This window comes from Nematolebias whitei, chromosome 6, assembly GCF_014905685.2.
Source record: "Nematolebias whitei isolate Nwh7 chromosome 6, NemWhi1, whole genome shotgun sequence".
In the NCBI taxonomy this organism is placed as follows: domain Eukaryota; kingdom Metazoa; phylum Chordata; class Actinopteri; order Cyprinodontiformes; family Rivulidae; genus Nematolebias; species Nematolebias whitei.
Window position 1 is genome coordinate 20,919,792 of NC_056503.1, and position 18,987 is coordinate 20,938,778.

The window sequence follows — 18,987 nt, forward strand, 5'->3', positions numbered from 1 at the left end:
CATACCATATTGTATCAAACTAAACCATACTGAACCATACCATATTGCAGGGCTATTCATCTAAATTCCTCGGGGTGCCACATTTACTGAAAGACAACAGCCCAGGGGTCAGACATCCAGCAATTGAGTCCTTCCATTACAGTATCTTTACCCTCTTCTTCCTTTTCAGGATGCGGAGGTCACTGGTGTCCATATCCAGCAGTCACTGTGTGGGGGGGAACACCCTGGACATGTCTCCAGTCCATCACAGGGACACAGAGACAAATGAGACAATCATTCACTCTCTCGCTCACACCTAGGGACAATTTAGAGTTACCAATCAGCCTAACATGGATGTTTTTTGGTCTGTGGGAGGAAACTGGAGTACCCGGAGAAAACCCACACATGCACGGAGAGAACATGTAAAGTCCACCCGGCTGGGATTCGATCCAGCAACCTTCTCGCTGACAGCAAGCAGCTCTACCAACTGAGCCACGGTGCTGCTGCATTTAAAGTCATTAAGTAAACAAAACAAGTGTTACAATCATCTATTATCTTTAAAATGAGTTTGTTTTGCTTGATTGAATCATAAATGCAATAAACAGAACCCATAATAGTAATTCAAAGAAATTGCATTTCAAGATTTGCTTCTTTGCAACAAAGCAGTGAATTTCTATGTGAAACAATATTAAAATCAAAATGACACAAAACAAGACTTGACAAATTTTTACTCATTTCAAAATAAAAAAAACGTTGACTGTTTTCAATGTTCTCTGAACGATGCTGCTGCTCCAAAATAAAATAATTTTTATTTAATATTTATTGAATGTTAACCCTTTATTAAAAGGGTCAGTATATAAAAATATTAACCCTTTAAGATCCTATAGTTGCTAACCTACAAGTAGAACAAACAGAGACTTAGCTTGTCTGTTTTTATTTTCATCACGATGAAGTAAACTGTAGTTACACATGGGAGGAAAAAGCGGACTAATGCCTCAGATTGATGTTTACGTCCCTCAGCTGACAGGCTGCCATGTGCACCAGATCCGTAAAGCCCGGTAGATTAACCTGGCTAGTGTTTTCCTGCTGTGACCAGATGCTGGTGAAATTAATTCAGCCAGTTGTTTAACAACCACTCAACCTCTGCAGAATACTGATGAAATGACTTTGTCAACCAAAGACTTACCATGTACTACGTATGTTCAGGTGCTGAAAACAATTGAATTGTTCTGAAGAGTGCCGCACGCTTTAAAGGGAAATGACTCTTAATTTGCATCTAACAATTTCCTCACTCCACATTAAGAACCCTTAAACAGATGGCTCAGCTCTTAAGTGTTTGAAGACATTTTCATTTTATGCTCTTGAACTTGAACCATGTTAATCTTTGCAGTCTAAAAGAAAATGTATTTGTAAAGATCTAAAATTTAAATGCTTAAAGAAATAAAAATCATTTAAAATCAAAACCCAAAAGTTGCAAAGCCAAAAAGTTCATCCATCCATTATCTTTACCCACTTCTTCCTTTCAGGGTCGCAGGGGTCGTCGGTGCCCATATCCAGCAATCACTGTGTGAGAGGCGGGGGACGCCCCGGACAGGTCTCCAGTCCATCACAAGGACACAGAGACAAATGAGACAAACAACCATTCACTCTCTCACTCACACCTAGAGACAATTTAAGCATTCAAGGATTCAAGGTTCTTTATTTGTCGTACACACCGTATGTAGTACATGAGGTGGAACAAAATTGTGTACACGGCGTCCCAGTTACATCCAACAAAAGTATTAAAATGTAAAAGAAAAACAGTGATAAGATCTAAGATATGAAGTAAGAAAAATGTTAAACTAAAAATACACTAAGCACTAGTAGTACAAAAACAATACGCCGAACAGCACGAACATGAGTCTGTGTGAGCACGAATGAACGGATCAGCAGCAACGTGAAACAGATCAGCAGCAACATGAAACAGATCAGCAGCAACATGAAACAGATCAGCAGCAACATGTGATTTTTCACAGTGATTATTCTGGTTAGACATTCATGAGTCTAACAGCCTCAGGGTAGAAGCTGTTCCTCAGTCTAGTGGTTCTACACTTAATGCTCCTTCACCTCCTTCCTGAGGGGAGCAGGGCAAAAAGTGTGTGTGCTGGGTGAGTGTGGTCCTTCATGATGCAGGTGGCCCTCTTCCTGCATCTGGAGGTGTAAATGTCTGTGATTGTGGGGAGACTGACACTAACAGACTTCTGTGAAGCCTTCACCATTCTCTGCAAAGCTTTTCTTTCTGCAGAGTTACCAGTCAGCCTAACATGCATGTTTTGGTTTGTGGAACTGGAGTACCTGTAGAAAACCCACGCATGCACGAACAGAACATGCAAACTCCACCCAGAAAGGTCCCCAGCCGGAATTCGATTTGGCGACCTTCTCACTGAGAGGCAGCAGCTCTACAAACTGAGCCACCGTGCCCAACCAGTAAGTCAAAAACCTTGAAAAACGTAATACGGTAGCACAAATAAAACCATTTAGAAATGTTATTTTGCTAGATGTGTCGGAGTTCAAAGTATGCATTAAGAGTCGTACTCATCTACGACCTCATTTAGCTCAATAAATGTTCATTTTAATAAGTTATAGTCATTTTTGAGGCAGCTATCTTGAATCAAGTTATCTCCAAACATTAATCAGCTGTAGATATACCTTCAGTTATTACCTTCTAAAACGTTTAATTAAAACCCATATCATTATAAATTAAAGATTTTGATAACAACACTCACACATAGAGCTAGACATGGGCCTATACTCTATCACTCCTTCACATTTGGCAATGGGTGATAAAAAGTAAAATCCCAGTGTGGATACTGGAACACCATTCAACTCAAAATGCAGCATTCAACATGTAATTTCTTCTGAGTACAACAACTACTTCTTTCAGAGCAGAGCACATTCTCTTTACAAGTAATAACTAAATCTAATGACAAATTATGTGTGTTTTTTTTTTAATCAATGCTCATCCCATTTGTTTCATCTCAAATTACAGTAGTGAAAGATTCATCACATCTTGACAAATTGGCCTCTTCGATGACATGATCTGATTGTTAGGTTTGAACCCATGTGCAGGCTGGTAACAAGAAACTCCAAGAGGATGTAATTAAAAATAAAATTTATTTTCAAAACAATCAAAATGCTCATAGGGCAGCCAAAGACGTACTCTTTGGAGAAAACGGGATAAAGGACACATGAACATCATGAACACCAGGCAAGTGAACAAAGACTATATACAGACACTAATGAGGTGAGAGGAAAAGCACCTGGGGTAATTGGGATTTGGGTCAGGTGTGCACAGGAGCAGAAACATGAGGAAGAGAAAAACACACAGGACAGACAGAAAACGTTTCACACGAGACAAGGCAGCTTTGTTATCGATAAAGAAGCAAATTATCTGCACACTATCGTCTTTGATTAGTTAAAATTTCAATATCAACCCATCGTACCTAGACGGAAGTTTACAGTAAGAGGGATATTTGTTTTTAAAGTTAAATAGATCTACTTTGTGTGTTTATAATTGCCTACACCCGTGATATGAGGAGCAGAAGCATCCAGGTTTAATGAGTTGAAGACATTTTAGAGGAAAGCTCTGGACCTGAAATGTTGTCTCGTTGAACACACTTTGTTTTGAAATCAATGTGCATGTATTAACCTTTCCAATAAGAAGGGAACCCAGATACGATTGTCATGTTTGTACAGGAAATCTGGGGAAATCAGGGTAAAGTCAGCAGCTTAGCATAGCAGACAGAGAGAAGATGGCATTTGTGTAAAAAAAAAAATGTCCGCAGCGCTTCTAAAAGGTCAATAAGCTTTTGGTTAGACCCTTTTCGCACTGGATAATGACCCCGCTATGCTCTGTGTGACCTATTAGAACATGGTTGGAGTGTGGCATATGGCACATTACGCCCCTGGAGAAAGTATAATACAGCAATTCAGTGATCTATAGCAATGACCAGAATGAGCATAAACCTTGCATAACATTTGATCTTGACTTTGACCTTGACCTTGAAGCTGACATAACTTTTAGGTCATGTAAGATGTCATGCATGTTTGTTTGTTTTTTCCCGACGTCTTCCTCCACCCACTCCATCACACCACCACTCAAGCAGGACCTTGGGGTTCAGGTGCACTACTGAGCTGTGGGGAAGATCCTCCATCTCTGTGGTTCATGGAGACCTGGGCCCCAATTTCATCAAACAACCTAGACACTCGCATATAACATTCTCACGACACCTGCATATATAGGGTCTGGAGTGGGCACATGGTGGCATATAGGGGGTGGGATGTGTAATCATTCTCACCTCCGGGACCTGTGCCCACTCTCATATGTAGCATGTAGACATTTAGGGTTCTGAGCAAGGGTTGGGGGTGTGAACGGGCACTGCCTGCTCTCTGGAGAGGGGGTGGGTCTGTGCCAGTCGCCACCCCACCCCCCAAAAAAAAATTTAAACACACTATATAACAACATGCATCAACATCTTATTTGAGTGGGGGGAGGGAGAAGTTGGGTCTTCCAGCTTTTCTTAAACCCTCATTCTCCGTCTGACAATTGGGGTCGGGGGCGGGGGGGTAGACTGCCTGGTTGGGGTCTGGGCTGTGGGTGGGTATTGGGCCTTTGGGGGTGATTGGGCGTGGGGCTGGTGCTCTGGTTCTTCCTGGATTGTTTGGATCCTTTTATCAGGGTTCCTGGTTCTGATGACCAGCCCTTTGGCTGGGGTGGCTGCCGGGTTCTGGTGGGAGGTCAGCTGTGGTTGTGTGTGTGTGGTCATTGGTAGTGCATGGCGGCGGTCGAGGGCATGGCTTCACTTCGACAAAGTGCTGGCTAGTCGCCATGATGTGACATTCATGGTGTGGGGTGCTGTGTGTGTGTGTGTGTGTGTGTGTGTGTGGTGGTGGTGGTGGTGGTGGGGGGGGCATGGGTGGCGTGCCGGGGCTTCTCCGGGCCTGCGGTGTGGGGCTTTAGGGATGCATTGGTGCGCTGGACTGGTCTTCCTCAGCTGCTGCTCCCTGCTGCTTTGGCCCCCGGCCTGGGGCCGGCTTACGGTCACTTTTGGGCAGGTGGGGCACATGGACGGCCCAACAGAGGCTCTGTCGGGCTGTCTCTGTGTGCCTGTTTGTCTCAGGTTGGGTTTTGGGTGGCCCCCCTCTCTTGGACCAGTTTTGGCCCCCCATTTGGTGGGTCGTGCTCCCCCCCCGGTGGTGGGCCCCCCTGCCGCCGGTGCATTGGCGGCTCTCAGCAGCTGGGGCTGGGTGGTGGGGTGTGTGCAGGCCCGCCCTGGTGGCTGCCTGCAGAGGCCTGGGTGCCCTGGCTCTGTCGGGCCTCTGTTGGGGGGTGGTATGACCTCGGGACTCGGGGCTTGGTGTCCATGGCCGGATCCACTCTGGAGGGGCAGGTTGCCGGCGGGGCCTGTTGACTCGTCGCTACAGCCTCCTGGGGGGTTTCTGCATTGTGGTTGCTGGGGATCACCCGGGGCTTCCCTTTGCTTCTCTCTCTGGGGGGTGCGGGTGTCCCTGTTGGGGGACTACCGGAGTTCCGGGCTTGGGGGCCGCTGTGTGTCTGTGGTTCCGGGCTTCCCTGTGTTACCGTCGTGTCCTACGGGGACGGGTTTATGGGTCCCCACATCCACTCTTGAACATTTTTATGAGAAATCTTATAGTGATGCGCATGCTCACACAGGTGTTTAGATTCAGGTGTTTATCAGATACACACTCAGTTGGGTTGTGGTGGCTATCAAATATATATTGTATTACCATGTAATGTATAAAATACTTTCTAATGATGTTATAACTATCATTGTATAAGTTGTTTGTTGTTGTGGTTTCTTGGTTTTGTCGTTTTTATTCTCTCTTTCTGCAGGTCTAGAGGCAGACTTCAAAGATGTTGATTTGTGTTCTCTTTATCCCTCTCTCTCTCTCTCTCCTCTATTCCTATCTCCTTCTTTACATTTGAACTCTTCTCTCACTTTTCTGCTTTGTTATCTTCTTTGTTTTCCGTCCCCGTGTCCACTATATCTGAAACAAACCCAAAGCATATTCTAATTTAAAAAAAAAAAAAAAAAAAAAAAAAAGATGTCATGCATGTTAATTGTAATAAAAAAAAAACCTTTTACATCAAACTGCTAGGGGGCTACAGATGAAAATTAGCTTATTTGGCAAAACCTGGCATATTTATGTGATGTATTCATGTTGATTAATATTCATTGTCCCTTTATGAAATAAACATAACCTTGACCTTAGGTGATGAAAAGATTACGATACCCAACCATCCATCCATTTTCTTTACCCGTTTATTCCATTTTGGGTCACGGGGGTCGCTGGTGCCCATGTCCAGCAATCACTGTGCGAGGGGCGGGGTACACCCTGGACGGGTCGCAAGTCACATAGTCAGGGCCACATAGAGACAAACGAGACAAACAACCATTTACTCTCTCACTCACACCTAAGGGCAATTTAGAGTTACCAATCAGCCTAACATGCATGTTTTTGGTTTGTGGGAGGAAACCGGAGTACCCGGAGAAAACCCACGCATGCACGGAGAGAACATGCAAACTCCACCCAGAAAGGCCCCCGAACCGGGGTTTGAACCAGGGACCTGCTCGCTGAGAGGCAGCAGCTCTACCAGTTGCGCCACCGTGCTGCCTAAGATTACGATACATGCTGTCTAAATAAATGTGGCAAAATTGTGTTTAAGTTTCGTGAGATTATCTTTATCTGATCAGATATTATGAGCGGGAGAAGCAAAAACCTTGCTTTGAGTTTGACCTTGATTTTAGAACTTGACCTTGAAGATGGAGTGATGAAAAGTGTACAAGACACTCTGTCTAGTAATGATGCATTGTGTGTAAAGTTTCATAAAATTATCTTAAGTGGATCAGAAATTATGGGAGGGAAAGAGAAAGTTTATGAACATATGGACAGATGTATGTATGGACGGACAGACGGAGACAATACCATAAAACGTCCCCCTTCGATAGGGCCTTCAAAATGTCCTTCACTGTGAGGCAATCATGATGCGCCACACTCTTAATAATCACCAAAAAGTTTCTTCTGCTGTTTTTCTCCTCCTCAAGATGCTCTCCAGATTTTATTCTGGATACTATTGTCATGTTTGTGCAATAAATCTGGAAAAAAGAATATGCTGCTAATTCATGGATTAGCTGCACAATCCCTAATGAAATGGCAACAAATGCCAATGATCATACCGCACACCAACTGTCTCTGAGCCCATCACATGCATGCTAGAAAATCACACCACTCTAGAACAAGACTACAGTTTGTATCTGTGTTTGAATGAGCAGGACTGACAATAAGAACCAGTGCTTCTGGTTTTGTGCCCGAACAGTAAACGGCTGAGCACGGCGTGGTGTTCATTCATGCATGAAAAGCATGGGATGGTTAACTCAGAATACTGTCAGCATGGTGTGTGGGCGTGATGGAGTTGTAAGCTGGTGTGAGGCCAGCATGGCCAGTCCTGATTCTAATTCTTGATGGATGAGCCACACTGGTGGATGTGCTGCCGCTACATTCCCCCATGCTACAATGAGGACATCAGTATACTGTACCTCCATCCCATGTTATGAATTGTTCTAAAGTTCTCCAAAGTTCAAAGTACTCAAAAGTTCTAGAATTGCGCCGCTCAAGGTGGCTGCATGTTGGAGCAGCTCTGAGATTTTGCTTTTAGAAACATTAATTCCTGTTTTTCTGGATGTAAATCACATTTTTTGGATGATTGTTTCTTCTGGTATCAGATGCTGTGCAGCTGGAAAGATTTTTACTGAAACTTTTTTAGTTTTGGACATTTGTTATGATGCATAACCATGGCAGCAAGGCAGTTTTCTACAACCAACAACAGCTGATTAACATCTCAAAAGCTCAAGTAATATCTCAACTACAGCCCCAAATCTCAAATGAGTTGAAAAGGATGTTCTGTGGATGCATTCTCATCTACCTGCCAGCTGTGCTTGAGTGCCTGACCACTGAGATCCTGGAACTATCAGGAAACACAGCTCATGACAGCGGAAGGATAGGATCGTCCCTCTGTACCTACAGTTGGCTGTCCGCAGCGACAAGGAGCTCGACAGACTGCTGGGAGGAGTGGCCATCGCTCTGGGAGGAGTTCTGCCCGGCATTCGGGCGGTCCTACAGCCCGGGGGAACCGAGAGGCCAGCCGAGTCTGGGTGGACAGACCTGACGGCATCTGCAGCCAGTTTGTTAGGATCCACTGTGGGATGGATCTTTACAAGAGATCCTTCCTGCCTACAGCCATCAGTATCTATAACATCTCTTAATGAAATGAGGATAACGAGTTACTACAACAAATAATTTCCCTCTGGGATTAATAAAGTATTTTTGAATTGAATTGAATCCTTATTAAAAACACCACAACCTCACTATGAAAGTTCTGCTGATGCTCAAAGCACTCGGCAACTTATCACAGTCAGGAGCACTGACAATGCTCTTCCCAGTTTTAGACTTCACCAAGACCCTACAAAGACCATGAACATTTTGACTTTTTGTTTTAATCATCATTGCAGACTTATATTTCAGGGTGAATGGGACATTTTCTGATGATTGTGTCATGCTAAGTTGGGGCACTGCAACAGTTACAGCTCAAGGAGCTATTTTTAGCTACTAAATAAAATTATTTCGGCTGTTCCTTTTGTCAGGGGTCGCCACAGTGAACCAAGTTGCACAAAGACTTGGCAGTTGTTTATTTATTTATTTATTTTATGCCAGATGTCTTTTCTGACACAACCACAGACCACCGAGCTATCACAGCCTTTTGTGTGGAGCAGAGAGCTGCTATCTAGGGCGCCTGGGCGAGCAGCTGGTGGGGGTTAACAGCCTTGCTCAAAGGGCCCAGAGTGGGGCAAATGAGGGTGGAGGCAGGTGTGGGTGTTTCGCCTTTCCCACCCACATTTTGGTGTTGTCTGTAACGGGAGCTGAACTTTCGGATCACAAATTCACCTTATCTAACCTCTGTACCACCACTCCACCCATTGTGCAGAACTTAATTACAGCACAATTTGTTTTCTAGATTTCAGTTAATTGTTCTTTTCATCTTTTTGTTCGTCAGTGAATGAGTTCCAAACACTGACCCTCCAAATCTGTCATGGTGCCATGTTGTGATATTAGCTATTATACCACTGAATCATCCATCCATCCATCCATTATCTTTACCCGTTTATTCCATTTTGGGTCACGGGGGTCGCTGGTGCCCATGTCCAGCAATCACTGTGCGAGGGACGGGGGACACCCTGGATGGGTCGCAAGTCCATCACAGGGCCACATAGAGACAAACGAGACAAACAACCATTCACTCTCTCACTCACACCTAGGGACAATTTAGAGTTACCAATCAGCCTAACATGCATGTTTTTTTGGTCTGTGGGAGTAAACCGGAGCACCCGGAGAAAACCCACTCATGCACGGAGAGAACATGCAAACTCCACCCAGAAAGGCCCCTGGACCAGGGTTTGAACCAAGGACCTTCTCGCTGAGAGGCAGCAGCTCTACCAGTTGCGCCACCGTGCTGCCCACCACTGAATCATTATGGCCATAAAATATCACAAAATGTTATACTGCTATAGCATTTGGCAGTTTGCACAACAGAAGTATGATCTGAATCAAAGTGGTTTCTTCTCTGTGCTGAACTTTCTAGATTGGATTGAATCTTAAATGCATCTGTTGCTCACGCTCACTCAGCTGTTGCACCCCACCACCACAAATCTGCAGGGAAATGTAACCATAACCACAGCAGCGCATCTATAGCAACAGGCCTTTATAACACAACTTGCTTACTTTAACATACACACAGAGAGACCCATGAACTTACAAACAAAGACTCATCAGATCTGGAGCTGAAGATAAAGTAGCCATTAGACACAGGCTATAATAAACAGAATATTGAACTGGTCCTCAAAAGAATATTGCAGCAGCTATCATGTGCTAGCAAGAGGAACATGATGGAGCTGTGCTCATCTAATGTCACTTTTTATTTTGCAACACACATACAGACCCCTTTGGTGGAAGGTACTTTCCCTTAAACACACTGGGAAAGACCTGACTCATGGTGTCAGCTTTACAGTCATCACCACAGACTTCAACATGGATGTCAAATCAAACCCGAACAAGACATCAAGCAGAACAAACTATGTTCTCACTCACCACCATTGTAGCAGACACAATAATACACACACGACTGACACAACATTACCCAGCATCCCTTGCAGTACGAACAGTCCCACTGGGATGCTACAATAGGATTAGTTGGAGCTGTTTTATTCAAACCCTTGTAAATATAGGAAATAATGAAGGTTGTTAATAGATTTGCTAACAAAAGATCAAAGGATTGTGAAGATATGGATATGGTGGTAGTAAAGGAAATAATAATTCATGTCATTGAACCATTTACGTATATTTGTAATCTATCATTCTCAAAAGGTATATTCCCAGACAGAATGAAAATAGCTAAAGTAGTTCCTCTTTTTAAAAATGGTGACAAACGTGTATTCTCTAAAATTCTCGAAAAATTGTTTATGACCGGATTAGATAAATTTCTTGAAAAAAACAAACATTTTAAGTAATAGTCAATATGGTTTTAGATCAAATTGTTCAACATCCTTAGCTCTTATGGAGTTGATTGAACAAATTATTACAGCGATTGATAAAAAACAACATTGTATAAGTATATTTGTGGATTTAAAAAAGGCATTTGACACTATTGATCACACCATTCTGCTTGATAAATTAAATCAGTATGGTGTTAGAGGTCTTGTTTTACAGTGGATAAGCAGTTATTTGAGGGATAGAAAGCAGTTTGTTCAGATGGATGATGTAAGATCTAATTTATGCAGAACTTTATGTGGAGTACCACAAGGTTCAGTACTTGGACCTAAATTGTTTATTTTATATGTAAATGATTTAATTGAAGTATCTGACATCCTCAAATGTGTTTTATTTGCTGACGATACAACGTTTTTCTGTTTGGGTAAAGATATGGAACAGAAGTTTGAGTTGATAAACAAAGAGATTGTTAAAATACAAGATTGGTTTAAATTAAATAAGTTATCATTAAATGTTGATAAAACTAATTTTATGATATTTAGTAAAAAAAAGATAACTTTGGATTTTTCTCTCAAAATTGATGGTACTGAGATATGTAGAGTGAATGAAGTAAAGTTTCTGGGTGTAATTATTGATGATAAACTGTCATGGAAACGTCATATAAATTTTGTAAAAATTAAAATATCTAAGTCAAATGCAGTATTATACAGAGTAAGGGACTTATTAAACAATGATGCTTTATATTTGCTATATAATACACTTGTAGTCCCGCATTTAATTTATTGTGTCACTGTTTGGGGTACGGCATGTAAAACCATAACAAAGCCTATTTTTATTCTGCAAAAAAGAGCTGTAAAAATTATAACAAAACAGTGTTATTGTCACCCTTCTAATGTTCTGTTTTGTCAATTGAAAATACTTAAGTTTTATGATTTGGTGGATTATAATATTCTTTTATTTATGTTTAAAGCTCAGAATTGCATGCTACCATCAAACATTCAAACATATTTTGTAAAAAGGAAGAGTTGTTATAATTTGAAGGGCATAGATATTTTTGTTAAACCCAAGTATAGAACCAGTTTAAAGAGTTGGTCTACTACTACACAGGGAATGAGTCTGTGGAATGGTTTGGAAGATGATGCTAAAATGGTGAAGTCAATGTTTATATTTAAGAAAAAGATAAAAACTGTTTTGTTGGAACAATATATATAACTGATTAATATCTATTTTGTTAAGTATGAAATTTTGATGAGTTATGTATTTTGCTGTATTATATATGAATGTTTATGTTTAAATTGATGGTTTGAATTGATTTTGTTTATGAGGGAGCAGATATGATAAGAAATTTTCTTCTTCTGCTTCCTTTCATTTTATATTTGTTTTTTATTTTTTTATTTTTGAAATTGTATTTGTGTTTTTATTGGAAATTAAATGAAATGAATAAAAAAAATATATATATATATAAGTAAGAACACGCTCACATAGTATTGTAAGATTTCATATGATCTGTTAGTGCTCGGAGCATTTGTTGGGAATGACTCTTAGCAACCACCACACTAAATTCCATCTCAATATTTGTAAAACTGACTCTGTTAGAAACATTCTTGTGTTGTTTAAGGCCATTTAGCTGTTGCAGCCATCTTGAATTGGATTAATTTCAAAGATTGTTCAGGTATATCCAACTGCCTTGGCCCCCATAGACGAATCTTTGGCCACCCTAATCGTTTGAGGAAACCACACTTTTAATATAAAAACTGGAAAGCATTATTTCCTCAAATGATAAATGATAGGGGCGGCTGGTTAAGTAACCTTTCTTATGGCTAGATGTTGCCATCCACCAAAACAGAAATTGGTACGTAGCCTTTTTTTTATCTTCCGAATTATCATGCTCACAACAAGGCTGGACATCTATGGAAGCAGCCATCTTGGATTTTGTCGTAGTAACCCAATATTTTATTGTAATCTTTTTAATGCCCAGATGTAGCTACACAACAAATTGGAAGTTGGTACTTCACTTGTTTTTCAAGCTCTCATGCTCACAACGTGCATGACAACAGAGGGTATTTTTTATTCCACCTCTTCTCTCTGAGACCACAACAAAGCAGGCATTATTGTTTGTGCTCATGTCTCTGTGCCCAACCACTTTGCGTACTCTAATGAAGCTCTCAGGAAGTAACCACATGATGCACATTTACGACTAATTTACATTTAGAGTCAGCCCAGTTCAAGATGGCCACCACTGCCAACTGACCTCAGACAACACAATAATGACTATACTCCAGTCAATGTTACAGATATTGATTTAAATGTTTGTGTACTAGCAGATGGAAAGGTTCCCCACCACAAACCAAAATACAACACTGCTCAACATATTTGGCATCAACCGATGAAGTCAAGGTCAAGGAATTATAAGCCATTGATATAATCTAGAAGAACCTCAGATGAATATAATATTTATTTATTAAAGCAGTTTGACTGAATGAAAAAATGCTTCAATTATGTTTAGAAAGAGAAACAATCATTGTAAGGAAACTGACAATAAAAAAAAACAAACAACTGCTTAAGTAAGTTTGGATGTCTGGGTCGAATCCTGATCTTCAGCTCTAACCTCACCTCCACAAGTTAAATTTACCCAGTCTAATCAGAATCAGAATAAGCTTTATTTAAGGTTTATTATCATTGTATTGAGATACATTGAGATTATGTTCATACAGTCATCCGAAAGATGAGCGGAGTGCACGTTGCTGCTGCTACAGGAGCGTGGCCTCTTATTCTTTATCAGAATCCTTTTTTAGATAGAAAAAGATAAAAAGCCATGAGGATGGTGGTATTACAAAAAAGATTTCTACACATCTTGTCCTATCAGGACACTTTTTAAGACATAAAAAAACTCTACCAGCAAGCACATTTATAAACACATTACATATGCATTTGATGTCAAGACAGTACGATGTGTCCATGAAACACTTCCAGAAAGGCCGTAGTCCTGATAAGATGTTGGTCAGCCAATCTAGATTATATAAACACGCACAGTCAGAGATGATGTCTGTCTATGTTGACAATAACTATTTTAGGTATAGTTGTGGAAACAAAGCAGCAAAGTGCTCCACATTTTATTGTTCCTTCACACAATGACACATTCACCTCACTACGATAACGCCGTACCTCCATCAGGACGAGGCTGAACACCGTCTGGAACCACCCACTCAGGTTCCATTTGAACTGTTTCGTACACATGAAGCTGCAAATATTAGCTCAGGGAAACGGGTCTGACCAAGAACCAGTAGGAGAGGAGGTGTTGGCAGTCTGGACCCTGCCAGCTCTAAGCCCTGTTTGTGACCAGGTGAGACATTCTCAGGTGTCTTTTTGACTGCGTGTGGCTCATGGTAGTATTAATGTTAAGATGATCCTGCTGCACAGCATGAGGAAGAAAAAAAACCTGAGCAAGTGCACAAGCCCAAAGTAGGAAAAGCAATGTATCAAGTAATTTAAAAAGAACTATTCAGTCAGACAAATTGAATGGTGTATAATTTTAGTTGCGGCCCTGTTTGGCAGAATGATCTCTGTTCTGTGGTTTGCTGCTGACCTCATGTGACCTTTGTGTTACAGCATCCTCATGTTCCAACAAATACAATCGAAGCGCAGAAGCAGGAGTGGAAAAGCTCCGTCATGTTTCACTCTCGGCTCCTTACTTCGCTCAGTCTCTCTCTCGTTGGCTCTTCAGAAGCATTCAGAGCAAACCTGCGCTCACCCACTCCTCCATACTTTCCTCTCACTCTGGCTCTCTCCTTTCAGTGTGTCATTTCCACCAGCCCAGACACACAATCAAGTGCAGACACACACTCACTCAAAATACACTCCGAGACGAGCTCACTTCAACCAGACGCAAACTTACTGAACCACGAAGAGCCCAACGTACCCCTCTCCTGTCTCTGGGATAACAGACTAGTAAAGTTTTCTGCACAGTCCAGGTTCAACACTGCACTGCAGGCCGTCTGCTCGTCCCTGGCACCATCCCCTCCCCACCCCACACCTGATAAATATCACCCACCCTTCACTCTCCTCCCTCTCTCGCTCCTTCTCCTTGGCTTTGCGAGACTTGTGCAGGAGTCCAATCAGGATCACAGCTGCCCGAATGCCAGCTTTCTTGTTGTGGCACCGTCCCCTGGTCTGAGACATGCCGGACGCCTCTGCTGGTGCCAAGTGGGGCTGGGGTGACAGCTGGTCCAAGGTCAGGCCGGCCCCAGGGTTGCCAAGCTGCAGGACCTGTTTGGCTTTGCGGGACTCCAGTTTGACGGGTGGATCTCGTAGTCTACGTTAGGAGACAGCTGTGAGAGTCCTCGGCCAAAACCTGCCTGAGGTATGTCCTCCTGATGATCTGTCGGTTCTGTGCTGGAGTAAGTGGATTGCCGTCCAAGACCCACCAAAGCTGAAGCTCCTTTTATTTTGGCAGACGGACTGATCAGATCAGAGTTAGTTGTAGTCCTAGAGGTCCGGTGAGACACAGTTTGACTCCAGCTCAAGGTGAAATCCTATCTGCAGTTTCTGCTCCTGTGGTGAATCAGGTCCTCGCTGCTCCACGACACATCGTGGTCCACGGCGAGATGGTGAAGAGGTGCAGCCTCGCAGATCCTCTCTCTGTGGAGCGGCATCTCTGTCTGACAGCCGCTACTTTCCCACCTCTCCCTCCTTCTCCTAACATGCTCTGCTTCTTCTCCCTCTTTGTCCGCTGCCTCCCTCCCTTCCTCCCTGTCATGGAAGCCCCGCCCCTTCTCGCCTCTCATAGGTCCGACTCAGCGAGGTACCTCCTCCTCCTCTAACTCCTCTGATGACTGCCTCCTTCCATCCCTCTGTGTCCTTGTTTCTACTTTGTTAATCATTTCACATCCATCTCTCTGACCTTGTTCTCTCTCTGCTCAATTTGGTGATTTCCTTTCTTGGCAAACGCAGCCACTCTCACACCAGTCCTCCCCCACTACAACCCCCCACCACACAAAAACACGTGCACACTCTCACACACATCGCTCGGTGCAACATTTCAATCTAAACAGGCTTGTCAGCTGCAGGGCCGATGCCAAGGACTTTGGAATTAAAATGTAGATCAACTAATAAAATACAGTAAAAAGAAACATAAATTTTGCTTTTTTTTTTCCAGATATAAGAAATTAAACTTTATTTTTATTGCTCAAAGTTTCTTCTGGTTGACTGTACATTCTGTGAATGTTTTTAAACCATTCTCATTATTCAGATCCTTTTTTCTTCTTTATGTTTTTCAGCAACTCGTCCTCACTTTTTGCTCTATTTTAATAATTCATGAATCAAAACGTTCAGCTCATTCAGCGCATTCCTGCTGCAACTTGTGATTTTTGTGCAATTTTTACTTTTTGAAACACTTAGCCTTTCTGGCCATGTTTTTCTCACTGAAAATGAATGGAGCTCTCTTCACATCCGTAGAACGATTTAGCTGTTTAAAACCTTTTATTACACACTTCGGCTTCCTTCAGCCCCTTTCAGCTCCTTTATGAAACAACAGCTTTTTTCTGCTTTTTCAGTAGATATTTTTCTGCTATTTTTTTTTTTCTAATTTCCACCTTATGTGGTTTCAGAAAAATGATTTTTTTGTTGCTCTTTTTAGCCTTTCTGAAAATTTCAGCTTCATTCATCTCCTTCAGCTTCCTCCTGCTCAATTCAGCCCAGTTTCCCAGCTGTTTTCTGCTAGATTCAGATTTTTATGCTCCATTCAGTGTCTTTCTTCTTGTTTCAGCTTTTTTCTATTGTTTTAAGCTTTTTTTATTTTGGTTAATTTCAGCTTTTTCTTTTTTCAGCTTATTTCTGCTAACTTGGGCTCTTAATGCTCTTTTCACTTTCCTTCTACTAAATTCAGCTTTTTTTTTTGCTTTATTAGCTATGTTTTAGGCATTTGTTAGCTAATTTTAGACTTGTTTATGCTTTTATATTTGCTAATTTCATTTTCTTTCTTTTTTTTAATTTCACATTTCTTTAACGAGACATAAACACCAAGAACAAATTCTTATTTACAGTGCTGGCCTGGCAGCACCAACGGGTACTTGTAGAGTCAGGGGAAGGGAAACAATGCAGTTTGGCAAAAACAATAAAATATAGAAGTCATTAACAAACAAGTATAACAAATTTTAGACTTTTGAGTTTTTTTTATTTAAACTTTTTATGCTGCTTTTAACCTCTTTCTTTATTTTCTGCTCTCCTTTTTAATTTTCAGCTATTTTCATGATACTTTCAGCTTTAAAAAAAAATGTATTCGGCCTCTATCTGGCTATTTCAGCTTGTTCTACACATTTCTGCTGCGTTCTGCTTTTATTTCCCTGCTTTCATTAAATGTCAACTGTTCATTTAACAGTTTAGAGATGAAACCTTTTCAGCTGCTTTCTGCTTCTTCAGCAGCTTTCAGCAAAACTCCTTCAGCAATAAGTATCTGCACTGCATTTTCACAGGAAACTACATTCCTCTAGTTTTAAATTATTCCCCTCATAAACTGCTTGTTTCTTTTCTGTTGTGGAAATGTTGTTCTCCACATCCAGCCAGAGCCAGTTGCCTTTTCGGTTGTTTCTCTTCAGCAAACAGAGCGAGTGCCGTCATCTCCTGCAGAATATATTGATCTTAAGTGTTCTGTCTCCATCCGCGGCCACCTGTTCTTCCTCCTCTCTGAGCAAACGACTGACTGATTGTGGGTGAGCGAGTGAATGGATGGGTAAGAATGTGCACACTCGTATTAGTTTCACACAATATTTTCACCTGTTTCTGCTCTTTTGTTCTTTTTCTTAACGGTGCCAAAACACAAACATTAAGGCGTCCTTACTACGTTGAATTATTTTATCCAGGTTTATATTGCACAGCTTTGAACTAAAACATGCAAACTGAACAACTAAACATGTGGCTCCTTCACAAACATTATGCAGTGACTTTTAGCAAAGATGCGCTGCACCCGTAGACAAAATCTGGAAAAAACGGAGGAAGAAATAATGGAGATCAATGGGATTTTGATGAAACATAAAAAATGCACAAACATGTTACTGTAGAGACGTCATTTCAAGTTTAAACAGAAAGTTGAACTTTACATATCTAACCAGCATTTTGATTTATTTGACTGTTTTTACACAACTGAAGTTCAAGTTTAAAGATTTAGCAGATTTTTCCACAAAATATTCACCTGCCAGTTGATGTTACACACTAACGTCTGAAAGATCTAAAAAAAAAATCAAAACTTTTGAAAACACTTCTTACGTCCTGATGCATGCTCAATAATCCAGGTAGAAAAATCTAAAAAAGTTAAATCTGGTCCTCTGGAAATTCAAAAAAAAAAAAAAAAAAAAAGCAAAACAACAAAAAATGTTTTGTTGTTGTTGTCTATTTAAGAGACTGAGCTGAAAACAGCACCTCAGACTGAAGAAGTCTCTCGGACGAGAGACGAAACGTTTCTACATTTTTTGTTGTTTTGCTTTGTTTTTTGTTTTTTTTGAATGTCCAGAGGACCAGATTTAACTTCTTACGTCCAAAATATTTTTGGTCAATAACCAAATTATACATCAGAATGTGATCATGTTCTTGTCTTCATTCACTCACTGGGTCTCTGACTGCTTTAGGACTTTCTCAAATGTCCCCAGAACGCAGAGAGAACAACACATTCAGACGTTTATGGACTTTCATATTTTCACTCCAAATATTCTGTTAAAAAGTGGAAGTCAAGGACGTTTTTCACTTTAAATATCACCTATGTAAAATGTTGTCGAAACATGAAAAAATATGTGACCGTTAACTCTTCTACCTCTCACGGTTAAAAAATTAGCAAAATAATCCAACATCATTTTCACAAATCATCTGTGATGCATATTTTCAGTCTTGGCAGCCAGGGAGTGACAGAACCATCTGTGTGGTTACCATAGTGACCGTTTAAAGTTTAAAGTGTTCAACGTTCACTTCAGACTTGTACAAAATATACATGTAGATGATTTTTTGGGGGGCTTAAATTATTATTATATATGTTAAAGGTTTGGGCAGTAGCTGCACTGACACCCATGAAAATATCTTCAGAAACTTTTTATTTTTGTTCATTTTTTTTCTTTAGATTAATTTTTAAATGAATATGCAAACACTGTGATAAATGTTTTTAATCCTGTTACATTTCTGTCATATAAAACATAAAGCCACATTACAGGAGATTACCTAAAATGTGAAAACAAGTGTATTGTTTCTCTATTAAATGGAGTTGTCCTGGGACCAAAACAAACATCTCCAAAAGTCGCCTCATAGCCCCCCAGCAGCTTTAAGGCCCTGCATTCTGGGAAGAGTGAAGTAAAGTTTACAACGGTCTTATTGCTCTCTTCCAGGGAGGCTTTTCATCTGGAGAATGCAATTTATTTTATGGAGCAA

The 18,987-nt window shown here is 41.1% G+C and overlaps 1 protein-coding gene across 1 annotated transcript in view; it reads right to left on the reverse strand.

Moving 5' to 3' along the window:
- rap1gap2a (RAP1 GTPase activating protein 2a) overlaps window positions 1-14,778 on the reverse strand; it is a 97,505-nt gene extending 82,727 nt beyond the window's left edge. The window contains exon 1 of the mRNA XM_037677438.1: window positions 14,633-14,778. Within this exon, the coding sequence (XP_037533366.1) occupies window positions 14,633-14,760 (128 nt within the window). The 5' untranslated portion in view covers window positions 14,761-14,778. The remainder of the gene's footprint in view (window positions 1-14,632) is intronic.
- Window positions 14,779-18,987: the final 4,209 nt, after the last annotated feature.